At 41.5% G+C, this 15,373-nt stretch overlaps 2 protein-coding genes across 2 annotated transcripts; both read right to left on the bottom strand.

The window, feature by feature from the left end:
• Nucleotides 1–464: 464 nt before the first annotated feature.
• On the bottom strand, nt 465–9,270 carry dpysl2a (dihydropyrimidinase like 2a). Its single transcript, XM_030737193.1, has 14 exons — nt 8,930–9,270; nt 6,010–6,098; nt 5,692–5,876; nt 5,367–5,531; nt 5,006–5,067; nt 4,800–4,880; nt 4,648–4,716; nt 4,436–4,556; nt 4,185–4,341; nt 3,787–3,928; nt 3,490–3,660; nt 2,813–2,992; nt 2,542–2,728; nt 465–2,452 (listed from the first exon to the last, which is right to left on the bottom strand). Exons 1-14 carry the CDS (start codon nt 8,969–8,971, stop codon nt 2,361–2,363), a joined length of 1,743 nt encoding a protein of 580 aa, XP_030593053.1. The 5' UTR covers nt 8,972–9,270; the 3' UTR covers nt 465–2,360.
• A 1,381-nt stretch (nt 9,271–10,651) lies between these two features.
• bnip3la (BCL2 interacting protein 3 like a) lies at nt 10,652–15,234 on the bottom strand. Its single transcript, XM_030737224.1, has 6 exons — nt 14,905–15,234; nt 13,550–13,820; nt 13,373–13,454; nt 13,184–13,290; nt 12,902–13,051; nt 10,652–12,455 (listed from the first exon to the last, which is right to left on the bottom strand). The coding sequence occupies exons 1-6, from the start codon at nt 14,954–14,956 to the stop codon at nt 12,407–12,409; spliced, it is 711 nt and encodes a 236-aa protein (XP_030593084.1). The 5' UTR covers nt 14,957–15,234; the 3' UTR covers nt 10,652–12,406.
• Between the last annotated feature and the right edge of the window lie 139 nt (nt 15,235–15,373).

Raw genomic sequence — 15,373 nt, 5'->3', positions numbered from 1 at the left:
TAGGAGTGACAGATGTGTGAAAGGTGGAGGTGGGATTACAGCAGGGATCGGCTCTGAGCCCTTTCTTGTTTACGGTGGTGATGGACAGGCAGGAGTCTCCAGACTATGATGTTTGCAGATGACTTTGTGACCTGTAGTGAACGTAAAAGTACATCAGTGAAAGTACATCAGAGGGACAGCTCAGGTTGAATGATTTGGAGGCAAGGCTGAGAAGAGAGAAGATGTATGGATGTAGTGAAGAAGGACATGCAGAGGGTTGGTGTGGAGGGGATAGAGTGAGATGGAGGCAGTTGAGGCCCTGTGACCACCCCTAAAAGGAGCAAGAAGACTGCTCTTTCTCCATCTTAAGTTAACAGCTCTTTTAAGAGCAAGTTCATCCATATTATTTTCCTAAATATATCTGGAAGTGTGCATGATAGATTCTCACCTATGAAGGCTATTAAAAAAAAAGTCAGTACCATGGGTTTTATTTTTATTATTTTAATCCACTGAAGTCAACACAACCAAATGCTGACAGAATCGATGATTTCCCCCCTAAAACTCAGGTATCCTACAAAACATACATGAGCAATAGTATCACACTAGGTGGAGAAGGGCAAACAACAGTGCTCAACATTACGACCCGAAAACCATTATCAAGAAAGTTCCCCAAATGTAAATCACTTCACATTATAGCTTGGCATACAAAACCTACACTTTGACAAGGCAATGAGAAAGAAAAAAAGAAAAAAAATCCAGTGTTTACAGTATGGCTGCACAGCACTGTGTGACCGACGACCTGTTGTGGTTCGGTGAGCACGGTTACTATCGTGAGTGAATCTGGTGTTGACAACGGCCAGGCAGATAGATGGAGGGGAAGGAAAATGATATATCCGGTAATTCATTCACAACACTAACACCGAGAACAGCGGACACATCATCAGCACACTGTGTGGGGGTTTCAATATACATACACAAGCATTTTTTTTTTTTTTCCATCAGGTCTCAAAAATCGTCGTTTCGCTTCTTTAAAGAGCCTTCATAGATACAGTGTGCTATCAATATCTTACAGAACAGGCAGGCAAAGAGTTCAACACATATCCTAAAACATACAGACAAATCCATTACAAATAAAAAGTTGCAAGCTCACATACAGTTTTAACCATTTGGATTGTTACAGGTGCAAAAACGAGTTCTGTTAAAACTGGGAAATTGGTGACTCTACCCCGGCTGCTGTTATTACAAAGCTTACACGACTGCAGTGACATCATCTGCACATATACAGCAATGGTCATATATATTTATTTATCTATATATATATATAGCACCTAGTGCAGAGAGGTTGTGGGCAAGACTTCCAAATCGAGCTTCTTCGACTGACTGTATCCTGAACGACATACAGCGATGCGATTATTGGAAGCTTTTTGCCCTGACAAACCTATCAACAAATGTGAGGGAAAAAAAAATGTGAAGAAATGAGTGAAGAGTTTGTGTTTTGCAGACAGAACACTCACTATTTCTCCTGCAGGGTGAAGCTGAATGAGTGGTTAAGCCTAAAATACCCTTTTCTTTTCCTTTCAGTGCAGTCAGTGCTTTCCAAAATGTCTTAAAAGTGTTAAAACATTAAAAAAAAAATTTTTTTTTTTAAAAAGGAAACGAGTGCAACTATAACACTAAAGGAAGACATAGGTGAATTGTTCAGCTCAATACATAGCTTAAACATAAAAAAAAATCAAACACTGCAGACTTGAGTTGTTATTCAAAAACAATAGTCTACTGACTTTTCACATTTTGAGATATTTGAACAAACGGTGTCATAACATTTGAAACAGCGCTGTTACAGTGTAACCGTGGCAACAGAGGCTCTACTTTCAGCTAAAGGTGGTAGGCTGACGACCACCGAAACATTCTAATACGTGGAAAAGAAACAGCGCAAGAAGAAGAAGAAGGAGAAGAAGAAATGTAAACAGCTCTTGTTGCTAAAATGCTCCTTGGGACAAGTTTCGGTCAACTTTCTGAGCCAAGAGGGCAACCAAACAATCATATACAGCCAAAAATATACAAAAAATGTAAACAAATTAATTTCATCAATAATCAAACTGGGCGTGAAAACAGCATTAAAAAGGGCTGCTTCAATTCACTTGATCCTTCCACGATATTTAAATATCTCGAGACGACGAAATAAAATAGAATAGTGCTTTCTTTCTTTTTTTTTCCTTTGCATGAGGTGACATGGTGGTAGTGTGTGAATAGTAATAGACTGGAGTGGGGTGCAGAGGGGAGTCAGAGGTGATTAGCTAATGAATGTGATGTGGCATCTGTAAGAGAAGCCTCTGGTCCCGTGTGGCCCTGCAACCCCCAGCTGAGTGGAGACAAAGTGCTTAGCCGAGGCTAGTGATGTTAGCTTTCCCACCGGGAGGAGCCACGATGCGTTGAGTGGTACGACGAGGAACGTTGTCATCAATTTGGGCCCCTACAAATATAATATTAAAAAACCCAAATGCTGTGAAAAAGCTGTGAAAAAGGCAAAATAGCAGGTGTAAAATTTGTGCTTTGACTCACCAGACAGGCTGAAGCCAGACTGGTGAAGATTGCGCACAGGCTGGGGAGTAAATTGCTGTTGTTGCTGCTGCTGCTTGGCAGGGGAAGTCTTCACTGAGGAAACTGTGGACATCACCTTGGGAGTCACAGTCACCTCACAAACCGGCCCATCGTACTGACCCCTTGGGACTCCTCGCAGCTCTGTGAGCTAAACAGTTCCCCAGTCATTCATAATATAAGAATAAGGTCTCAATAGCTGTATCTACTCCTCAGAGGTGCACACATGACTCACCCTGCTGCGAGCCTTTATCCTCTTGTACACGTGGTCTGGGAAGGGTTTGCGGCTGATGTAGCGCCCACAGCCCTCCGTGGTGTGAAGGCTGCCCTCTTCCAACACAATCTTGCCCTGGCTGATCACCACCAGAGGACCTCCACGTACTTCTGTCCCCTCGAAGATGTTGTACTCCACAGCCTTGGAGAAAATGAGGTTTGATGGCTTTATAAGATCAGTAAAAGTCAAGCAGTTTTTAACCTCTGAATAAATATTGGATGCACAGAGGCAAGTAGGGTTAAAGTAATTTTAACTGAGATATCATATTGCAGCATAGCTGATTTTTCTGCCTCCTTTTCAAGATGCCATTCACTGTAATGGACATGAAATAATGTCTTGAAAATGCTTCCAGTGCAGCTAGTCATTCTAAGGAAATACAACATTTGCATTGTAAAGCAGAGTATATATTTAAAGCTTATTTTTCACCCAGATTCATTATTATTCTGTATTTGTTGTTACTCCTGGTGAAGCATATTAATACCACTTAGAGTCACTGTACCTCACTTCCTGGCACGAATCAGGCTTAGCATGCAAAGGGCATTTCAGCTCAAGAATTAGGTCACATTATGCATAAGACACACAAACGACTAAACACATTATCCCTTTTTCTAGTTATAATAATTATGTAAACATCTGACCAGGTTGTGGCTCTTAGCTGAGATGATCTTAGTGACATCTGGGTCCCACAACACAAGGTCGGCATCAGACCCAACAGCAATGCGGCCTTTGCGGGGGTACAGGTTGAAGACCTTGGCTGCATTTGTGCTGGTCACTGCCACAAACTGGTTTTCATCCATCTTTCCCGTCACCTTTAGGGGGACGACAACGAATCACCTCATTTCAGCGGTGTTAACACGCAGCCAGGCTTACCGGGGATTTTGTTTTATGTTCTAAATTTTTTGGAATGCGTGAAAAATGGGTCATAATAAGCTCACCACACATTTGTCCCAGATTAGGGACATTCTCTCCTCAGTGCCGTTGGTTCCCTCTGGAATAAGGGAGAAGTTATCTTTGCCTACCGCACGTTGAGAAGTGTGGAAAGTACAGTGAGCACTTCCGGTCACCTGCAAGTCCCCGCTATCAGAGAAAGAAAGCAAGATATCCTTTATTTGTGTAATGTGTCATTTTAGAGTAATCAGTCCGAAAAATGCTGACATTTAACAAATTTTTATAAAGCTTGCTTATGAAATGTTACAATTATCTGGTGTCATCAGGTGTTTCATTATGAATGTGGTTACGGATACAGCTGAAATCTAAAACGCAGCACACAGTTGTAACGTCTGTCACATCACTGTGTTACAGGTATCTTTAGGCCTTAGCTTAGAGCACCTACCACGACAGCAGAGAGTTGAGGTAGTCGGGGGTGGTGGGATCAGGACTAAGTGGTGGAGAGGTGACAAAGGCTGCTGCCTTGGCCCAGTTCTTACTCCAGTAATGAGTACCATCTGTGCCCAAGCTAGCAGATATAGGCTCTCCATAAACCACAGCACCTGCAGGGACAGATAGGATGATGTCAACGCTACGTGCCAAGAGTAGAAGCAGAGGGAATTTTTTATTTATTTTTTTATCAGTCTCTCTTCTTACCCCTTTTTCTAGCAAGAGCAATGACATCAGCAGCACTCTTGCTCATCACCTTGGTGATGTAGAGGGGACAGTTAGTCTGATTGGCTATGGTAACGGCACGATTGACCGCCTCGGCCTCCACCTGCAGATAATGAGGTGAGACACAGGTGTCTCTTTTGTTCCACAATATTTTCAGGCTGTCGCTTTCCACTCTTAAACATCATCAGTCTTACCTCCTCTGGGCGGCTGAGCACGTGACCTTCAGGCCCAGTGATCCCCAACTCTAGAATACGTCTCTGCTCCTAAAACATCCACGCAAGAACATTATTACCCAGAGTAGAAGGACCTGCTCTAATGTTACTCGCTTCATAAGCAGTTCTGTTACCTCTGCAATGATGTCTCCGTTCTCAGCATGCACCTGCGCAGTGGCTCCAAGATCTCTGATGACACTGAACACCTCATAGATCTACAAGAACATGGCAGAAAGTGGTAAATCCTGTGTGGCGGTCATTTATGCCAGAGACATCTAACAGCCTAGAAAACATGTGCTTTGACAGACGACTCAGCAGAGATCCCATCAGCCAAGCATACCTGAGAGTCAGAAAGTTGGAAAACATCCTTATAAGCCAAATAGACCAGGAAAGAGTTGACACCTGAAGGAAGAAAACTTATGAGAGAAAACAGCCAAAAGGTGGAATAAAGAGCGCAAAAGAGGGAAAAACCAAAGTGAAGGAAAGAAGTAAAAAAAAAAAAAAATCAAAAGGATAAAAATTGTACAGCAGAAATTTTAGGTTACTGCAAGTTGAGTTTCTTTCCTATGCAGTCGGAGAGGCACTTTTTTACAGTAACAGGGAAATAGCAACATTTCACCATGCCAGCAAAAAGCCAGTTAATTCTAAGCCACATTTAAACTGTATGTGGGAGACATAAGCTGACAGTGCTGATTACGTACCATGATCCTTCACTAAAGTCTCCATCTCTTCCTGGGTGCCTTTGTTCCACTCTGTGATGTCCACATGCAGAGAATAGTCACAGCAAGACTTGCTGTCAGCCCACTCTCTCCACTGTTTGAAGGCAGCAACCAGGCTGACGCCAGGCTCCGGCACCACATGGTCAACTGCAGAATACAAACAAGCAGGTCTGATTTCGCGCACACAAGCAAACTGTGAAATTAAATCATACGCTTGGTGACATGCACATCTGCAATGTTATAATCTCTGCAACAATATCACTGTGTAAACTGGCTGAAAACACATGATGTCTGATGTGGTACATACTGATCATGGTTGTCCCCCCAGCCAGGGCCGCTTTAGTGCCCTGGTAGAAGTCATCTGCAGCCACCATGCCTCGATCAGGCATCTGGAATCGGGTATGTACGTCAATACCACCAGGCATCACCATTCTCCCATGAGCCTCTATGATCTTAACTCCCCCAGGAACAATAAGGTTGTCTCCAATTTGCCTAAAAGAGACAAATAAAAGAAAAGTCAGGAATAAAGAAATGAATGAAGCAAACCTTTATTTCTTGTGACAGGTGTGACATTTTTCTGTCATTTGTTGCTAGGAGCAAAAGCAGAAAAAGAAAAAAAACGTACTTGATGACTCCATCTTCCATGTAGATATCAGCCAAAAATGACTGATCATCGTTCACTATCTTTGCTCCTTTGATGAGGAGACGGTCACTCTGAAAGGATGAGACAGCATTTTCTCAACATTAGGTAAGCCAAGCAATAAAGGTTTTATTTTAATTTCCAGCATGCCAACAGAAACATTTTTACCAACTCTAAAAAAAAACAACACATTTTTAGAAAAGAAGCGTGGCCCAGCTAAAGCACTTTATTTTGCTCTGTATATTTTCCAGTTTGTTCGGAGACCTGCACAAGCCTCATACAAACCATGGATCAATCCATACCAATGTTCATCCTGTGGAAATGATGATTAGGATTAATCTACTTGATGTATTCACACATAAAAGACATCACTTAAAGAGAGGGGAGAGATTCTTAGCACAGACTCTTGAGTGACTCAATTACCTCCACCTGAATGAGATGAAAGGAAAGCATAAAAGGCTGGCCTACTTTTCCTGAAGGCTTTCTGGGGTCTCTGAAGATCAAAAATAGTTTGCAGCAAAACTCACAGCAGGAAACACTCAGTTTTAATGTCCGGAGTTACAGACAACAGGAAGAATTAAGTGTACAAGCCATGGTTTGACATGATCTCACAGATCACTGCTCTGACATAAGTGGGTCATTTAAACCTGTGTCCTTTCTGTGCCCAAGTGGTCAGCGACTACTGCTCTAAGCTCACTGCCACATACAATACCCAATGTAGTCTTCAACTCCTTGAATTAATGTACCAACACATAAACGATATGTATATACCAGCCTGCTGTGAAGATGAACCCATGTGATGACTGCTGTGCTCTATGGCCATAAAACTGAACACATTACAAAGGTCTGAATGTACTAAGTAAGATAAATGTCAAGCAGAGTAAGGTATACTACAAACAGAAGTAGGAATTGTTCCATAAACACATCTACACTCAGTCTCTAGCTTATTAGGTACACCTAGCTAAAAGCAGTAGTCTAATAACCTAACCCACCATTAAATCCTTCTAGCATTCAGTCGATATTACAGCCAGTCATTATGATAAACTTCAAAATAAGCAAAAGCTTAACAAGCAAGCAGCATCTTCAACATTAATGCATTAGTTATCAATATTATCAGCTCTCTTTTGGAAAGTGGACAAATGTATCTGTACAAAGAACATTTGAAGCCAGAAAAATATCTCTGGTAGAGTCCAGCTGATTTACTGAAATAATTGGCTGATATTAGATATTTGCTGATCTATCAGTATCACGATTTATAACAACTGATAAATGAAAATTAAAAAAAAAAAAAAGAGATGGGAGAAATGCCCTTCAAGCATGTGAGTGTTGCATGTTTGAATAGTTTGTCCAACAGAGGACACTATGCAACTTCCCTGCTGGCAATGCATTTGTTTGAAAGGCCACAAACACAATGACCAGCTGATCCAAACAGAGTTGGACAGTCGGGCAGAGCGTGAACGAGTAAATAAATAACTACACAGAACAAGGGAAGGGAAATCTGTTTATGTTTGGTGTGTGTGAAAGGGAACAAGTAATATGAGGCAATTTATCAGATTTTTAATTATAAAGATAAACTTGGCTTTCAAGTGTCTTTAAATTATATTTTGTGTAATAACCTTGCATCAACTATTAACCATGAAACAAATTCTGGGTATGGATGGAGACGATACGATTAGAAATTACACAGAAAAATTAAATAAGACCTACCTAACATTCAAACTCTGTAAAATAATACACAGTTTCAATCAAAATCAGGATGTGCAACAAATTGCTGCATCTTGATATGGTACTAGAGGAAGCATTGAACTGCTTATGTAGCTGTGAAACTCTGAAGGTGAAACCTTCAAAGGATTGCTATTATTCCTGCGTTAGTGTGCTTTGAACAAATTCAGTCACTGCTTTTCACAGACTAACCTTGGCATTATGTTCAAAGCTTTGCAGAGTGAAACTATCTGCATCATTCACTCAAGACTAATAGGTGGGTGGGTGGGTGTGTGTGTGTCTGTCTGTCTAGGCCTGGGGAAGGCGGCTGCAGAGTTATTGCTGCCTGCGTGCTGTGTCTGGGATGTCAGGTTCGTGTGTTTATGACCCTGGCTCGACCTGCGAGCGACCTGGCAACCATCTGTACAAAACACAGCCAGTACGGGAGGGAGTTTGATGTGATTAAATGATCAAACACGAAGCTGCTGAGTCTATATGCTGCAGAATCAGCCTTCTTGCTGCCTGATGAAAGCATAGGGTTTGGATAAGAGCTGTGCAATGACCTACTTTGCAAAAGAGGTTTTACTTCTTTTAACTATCACAGCAAGCCTTCTGCATTCCCCTAACGATGTGCAGTCTGGGTGAAGAGCTGCACCATGAGCCGAAGCAAATATAATGTATACTGTCAAATCAAGATTTGCAGCAATATTTAACTGAACAGAAAGGAATATAGGATTATTTTCTCCATAAACAAGAAAGAAGGAAAACAAAAACAACACATAAAGTCCACCGAAGAGGGCAGGCACGGTAGATGTTGGAGGATAGAAGGTGGAAGATGAAAAATGACAGTGATGGAACCTGTGTCTAAAACCTGTTAACTACACCCTTCAGGCTGAGGATGCTGAGAGAGAGTAAGAGCTAACAATGGCAGCTAAATGAATGAGTTGCTCTGAGTGTTAAATAAAGAGAAAAATACGACCCAAATCCTAAATGGGGAATTGGTAAACAGCCTGCTGCAGGCCACTGGCTGGTTACCATCCCAGGCTGTCGGTATGCAGAGCTGGGCTGCTGCTGACAGCGTCAGTGTCAATGGATGGATACGGTGGCTTAGCGTTGGCTAGCTTTGTGGTCTAAACGTGAGGCTCGCTGCACCTTTACACACCACCACTGAATGATAGATATGATAACATGAAGCAACACTCACTGTAATTCGTGGGATGTTCTTTTTTCCTTGGTACCCCGACATTTTTGAAGCTCTCTCCGACACGGTGCCCCCTGCCTCTTGGCTAACGCTAGCTAGCGAGACTGGAAAAGCTCAGTTGCCAATGAAAGGATGAATGGATGCTCCGCTTCTTGGCCAGTCGACGCCCTGATAGAACAATGCCTCTATCTGAAAAATTTTCTATGTAGCAAGTCACGTTTGCAGAGTGCAGCCAACAACAAAAAAAGTAGCCTAAAACGAGAAGTTTTACCTCTGTCTCACACTCCGACACTTAGATTTAGTGCTTGAACAGGTCCCTGAAACCCAGACGAGCTCTAAGGAGAGGCCACAATGAGGAACCGCGCATGCGCACTGCCCCGCCCTGCTCAGCCTGAGCTCCATGTTTCTCTCCTGATGTGATGCATGCAGTTCAGGGGGAAATATGTTATGCACAGCTAGTCAGATCAGTCAAATCAAGGAGTAAAATAACTAACGAAAATATGAACCCCTGGTTTTAGCAGTGGGTGATCAAATTATACAATTACTCATTCCTGTGAAAGGCTGCTCATGTCAGAAAAGCTTTTTTTTTTTTTTTACCCTGCCAAAGAAAAAAAAAGCAATTTTTGGTCTGTCAGGTTATAAGTAAATGAAAAAAATACCTTTCTTATAATGAATCAGTCTGCCCTATGTGATGGAAGTGTGCAAAAAAAATGTAGGTTTGGATGAGACTAATAATTACTTTACTTCTGCTTAATACTGCTCCCTCATTTCTTCGCTGCTGTTATTAATTCAATTCAATTTCAATTCAATTTTATTTATATAGGACAAAATCAGAAGAAACAGTCACTTCAAGGTCCTTGATATTGTACAGTAAATATCATACAATAATTAGAGGAAACCCTACAAGCAAAACGGTCCCCTACAAGTAAGCACTTAGTGATGGTGGGAAGGAAAAACTCCCGTTAACAGGAAGAAACTTCTGGAAGAACCTGGTTGTTGGTGAGGGGAGGGAGACAAGACAAAGTGGAGGGGAGCCAGAGATTAATAATAACTAATGGTTAAATGCAGAGTGGTGTATAAATGGAGTGAAAAGAGGTGAGTGAACACTGAAATACTCAATGCCCTGCCTTATTGCAGCATAACTAAAGGATGGTTCAGGGTCACCTGATCAAGCCCTAACTATAAGCTTGATCAAAAAGGTAAGATTTAAGCCTAATCTTAAAAATAGTGTCTGTCTCCCGAATCCCAGATGGGAGCTGGTTCCACAGAAGAGGGGCCTGAAAGCTGAAGGCGCTGCTTCCCATTCTACTCCTAAGTATCCTAGGAACCACAAGTAAGTCAGCAGTCTGAGAGAGAAGTGCTCTATTGGGGTGATACAGTTACTATGAGGTCTTTAAGAGAAGGTGGGGCCTGATTATTAAAAGCTTTGCATGTAGGAAGAAGGATTTGAAATTTAATTAACAATGTACTGAAGAGTAGAAATCTTTTGTGGAGTTAAGATTAGCTTTTGTGACCGAAAAAAAAAAAAAAGGCTTACGAATGGCACTTTTCTCTCAGTCATTCCCTCTAATACTGAAAATAATGAAAAGTGTTCCATACAGGCCAGCTTACAGATATCTCTGCATTTAATTGTGTGTGTGTGGTGGACTACTATAAGTCCATCTTGTATAAATTTTAAAGATCCAAACCATGAAGATTATCTGAAACAAAAAAAAAAAAAAAAAGGAGGAAGCAACAGACATTTTATTTTGGACTGTGTTAATATAGCTTCACACATAAAGCATTCACACATGTTCACGTTCATCCTTATTATGCCGAGTGCTTTGTTTAATGGTGACGTAATGTAAATGACCTGCTGAAGACAGCAGCCTCTGCACTCAGTACAAAGTCCGTTCAAGTTTTACCACACTGCGCACTATTCAGCTGTGCAGAAGCCCATTATGATGATATGTGCCCTTTATATACTGGAAAAATTAATTAAGTTCAATGGAGCTCCATCCACTTCCTTTGTATTTATATATCAGCCAGTGTATACAGTACAAACTTTATATTCCAAAATGCTGAGTATTGCACACTTATCAACTGTACATAAGCCTGTTTAAACATGCACAGTTTAAGAGTTAATATGAGTGCTTCCAAACCAACACTGCCAACAGTCAATACTGTATGTTATAGCCAGTTTTTCATATTTCTTATGCGTCATCCATTTACAAACACTGACAGAATAATCCAGCCTGTATATCAGCATCAATATACAGGAAAGCATGCATTTTCTCAAGGAAATCATTTCTACAATTTTTCTAAAAGTTACACAGACACTGTTCGCTATCTGAAATGATTGTACAGTGAAATCCAGATAAAAGTCTGATAACACTCTTCAACGAGGCCCCTAGAAACCTCTTCCTCTGTGGCGACGCTTTCTGCCACTGAAGCTTCAATTAAACAACAGCAAAAACACATTACTTACACTGCCACAATGCATGAGATATAATATGCATTAGAATCACTGTATAAACAGGTTATACAATGTTGAAAGGTGTCTATTATATGGGGCAGATCACAGCTTAAATTATTTTTCACATCTACATCTTTAAATACCTAAACAGATAAGAAAATAAAAAATAAGTCTAAAGATAAATCACCAATGTGCAGTGGTGAAGAATAAAAATTTGGCACTTTGCCACTGATGCTATATTATGTGTTAAAGAAGAAGATATGTAGGCAAAAATGAATAAAAATAGCATATGGCCTGGTATATTGCCTTCCGGCCTTTAGGTTGCCACTATCATAAAATATTCCAACTACCTCTCTGTAAATTTCTGGAGCTACATACAAGATAAATGTTTAAGCTTTCCAACCTTCAATAAAACCCAAACAAAGCTTTTAAACCCTCTGTGGTCAAAAAGATAGAACTTCTATTGTTAAAAATGTGTGGAATTTAAAAACTGATCCCACAGTGCAGCACCACGAGCCCTCCCGCCACCCACTCGCTGCACCTTGAATGTTAAGCTCAATAAGTTAAGGCGATTAAAGTCCCTTTTGTTCCCAGAGCCAATTAATTAGTTTGTGTTGCAGATGTTAATTACCAAGACAACAGAGGAGAGTCTGATTTCTTGTAACTTAACAAGACAAATAAAGAAACTACAACCCTGAAGCCACTTCATCTGAAATCCTCTAGTCTTGAATTTTTTTTTTAGTCAAACAGATGACTAATATATTTCCAGGTGGAACGGAGTTTGTTACGGACCGCATTCAAGTTTGTGACAACTGTGCGTACAGTGTTGTCCTTTGTCAAAATCCGATGGAGCGCAACCACATTACATCATGTGTACAACTACATCTACGATGTGATATAATTTAATGTTGATTGGAAGGGAAATGCGGGTGTACGATGGATGCAGAGACAGAGAGCTTGACCACACAAGGACGGCTGAGTGACTTGGAGAAGGGAGAACATCTAGGCACTGCATCATTTTCTTCTCAGTAGGAACTGGTGGCAGCTGTTGCAATTCTCTTCCCAATGTACACTCTAGGAAAGAGGAAAAACGAGAGTGAGGAATTAAATTGATTCAGTTGAGAAAAAGGGAAATGCATAAAAACTGCTGTAGTACTAGATAATTAATGACACTTATTCATAACTGACTGGTAAAATTAAGGTATACATTTTCATAAACATCAAGCGGAGCTGTCCCTTTGAATGGCTACAACTGGTAGGTATGATCTGCTTTACAAAAGAATCCCAAAGAGTGCATCATTAAATAAAAACAAAAGGACTACCAAACTTTCCTACTCCGCATAATCTACGTAAGCAAAAGAATGACTGGCTCTGACACTATTAATCGCACTATGCATCTTTGTGTCGTAACCTTTTGTAACGTAAGCCAGCTAGAGGAACACCTGAGAAAATTTACTCGCCACTCCAACTGACGTATTGAAAAGCTCAGCAAAGGCAGAGAGGCATGAATTCTGACTTACCCGAGGCCAAGAGCCAGGATGTGTGAGATGAGTAAGGAAGGGATAAAGACTTTGAGAAACTCAGCAGAGAAGATGCCGCCTTTCTTCATGACTCCACTCTTTCTCATACTTAGAGAAACTGAACGTCGGGGGTGCCTGAAGTGGAACTCCCTGATGGTGGGAAAAATAAATAAATAAAACAATTAATGAACATATAACTAAAAAAAAAAAAAAAAAAAAAAAAAAACACATCTGAGACATTCTTCTGACTAATATTATAATTGGTTCTGAAAGCCTGGTTACTTTGGAGGAATGTTTTCAGGTCTGCTTGACCAGTCAGCAACCCAGTCTACTTCTCTGTTCATCAAAATGTCTTCCTCTCTGTCCTTCTCTGCACAATCTTCCTCTGACTGCAAATGTAAAGGTAAAGCAATTAGATAAATGGAAATATTTAAAAGGGCTTAAACTTTAGAGCTGAATGCACAGCTTTACCTGACTACCTCTTGGGCTGGACATTTCCACATCAAATGTTATCTGACCCTCATCCTGCTCTGGACTTGGTGGCCTGTGAGGACTTAATCAGGATGATGGAGTGAAAAAAAAAAACAAATTGTTCAATAATAAACACTAATATGAACTTTAAAGATTAAAGAATGGCCTTTTTTCTACCTATCGCAGGAGGAGTTACTCGGGCTGGATTCGTGCTGTGCATCCAGGAGGATCTTTTCCATGTCCCCATTGTGGATCGAGGAGGATGATGGCACATGCTCCAGTCCTCCAATTAGGGTTTCATCACTTTCAGGCACCACTTCCAAGGTCGGCAGAGTTTGACTCACACCAGAATTTGCATTTATTTGGTCTGCAGCGGGTGTTATTAGCAGGTCAGTCTGCCTCCCCTGGGCCCCTGTATTCCCATTCAGCTCCAGCTCTACCCAGGACCCTTGGAAAAATAAAAGACCACGAGGACACAAGGAAGGTAAGCTTGTTGTGATTAGGTACAAAACCTCTCAGCTGATTATGCAACACACAGAGAAACACCTCTGTCTTTCCCTCAAATGAAAACAGCTGACCTACATTTCCTGCACCACTGATGCTGCGCATTCAAATGAACCGCCTGTGCACTGCATTCATGTCTTTGTGCCACTGCCCCACAAACAGCCTGCAGTTTTTTGTTTTATTTTTTCCTCAGACGGAGGGGAGTTGCGTAATCTCCTACAGCCTACGGGCTTGGACGAGCACACAACGTGACAGCGTGAGACGCCCTTTTCCCGAAAACATGTGATTTATTTGTTTGGTTCGTGGACGGACATAACTATGATCGATTGCACATTTACAGACGCATTTGTCATCAGTGTTGCTCCCATGTGTGGTCTTGCATAACTACAGAGTGCAGTGGGAGACAGTTTTTGCCCAGGCATGTCGCTGTTCCAGCTGTGAAGCTGTCACATATGACGAAGGACATTCCGCTTTTCTTTCTACCCGAGCTAATGTCTTAATACTTCACCTGTTTATCGATTCAAGAGTGAACGTACCATTTTTTTTCTTAGTGATTTAGCTGCTGTAAACATCCGACCACTGGCTTGGGTTGGATTTGATGTTTAATTAGAAACGCAGTAGGATTCTGAATAAAGACGTAGCTCGTCCACACAAACATATTTGCTCCATTAGGAAAATAATAAACAGAAACGACAGCAAAAAACAAAAACTGCCCCAAATTATTCAGTGTTTTGCCCCAAACTTGTTTTCATGTAGACTGGAGCCCACCCAGCTACAATTTGTGTACGTGAATGGCCACCCACGCGTCAATCAAACCTTTTTTTAAAACGCCATTGGCTCTTTTGCACTGACGTCAAACAACATAGCCCCCACCCCTCCCAGTCGACGAGGAAATTCCACCCCGATTATAACTTTTACGATAAAAACCTTCGCAGCTGCAGTATGTTTCAAACACACAAGCATTCATTAAGAACACGTAGAGTAACGGCTGTGACGCGGAGCCCGGAAAACCCGAGGAGAGTACGTACCCTGAAGCCCGGGTTCTTCGTTATTGTTTTGTTGAGCCGCCGCGGTGGACATGTTGACTATCCAGCTTTAGCATTCAACATGACACGCAGACAAACTTCGAAGTGCGCAGGCGCCAGAACAGTCCAAACAGACAACAAAGACTGGCTCCAGATCAGTGATGGCGTTTCCCCCCGATTTCAGCCAAGTTATTTAGATGTTGCCTTAGATGATAATGTAACGTTGTAAACACACTTCCACAGTCGGCGATATTCACAACAAAGGTCGTCTTTATTAGCAGAAAAACGGCTGCTGTAGGCCACAGCCACGCCAACCACAACAACAACAGCGGAACAGCAACACACACACACAGGCAAGCTCTCGGTCTCTCTCTCTCTCCATGCTGCCTTCACGAACCTCCCGAACAGTCCGAAATCCCACAACATCAACACGCTCTCTAACTAAGAGAATCGCTACAATATACACAATTGC

Source organism: Archocentrus centrarchus, chromosome 9 (assembly GCF_007364275.1).
Source record: "Archocentrus centrarchus isolate MPI-CPG fArcCen1 chromosome 9, fArcCen1, whole genome shotgun sequence".
Taxonomy (NCBI): domain Eukaryota; kingdom Metazoa; phylum Chordata; class Actinopteri; order Cichliformes; family Cichlidae; genus Archocentrus; species Archocentrus centrarchus.
This window is presented reverse-complemented; position numbering and strand designations above follow the sequence as displayed.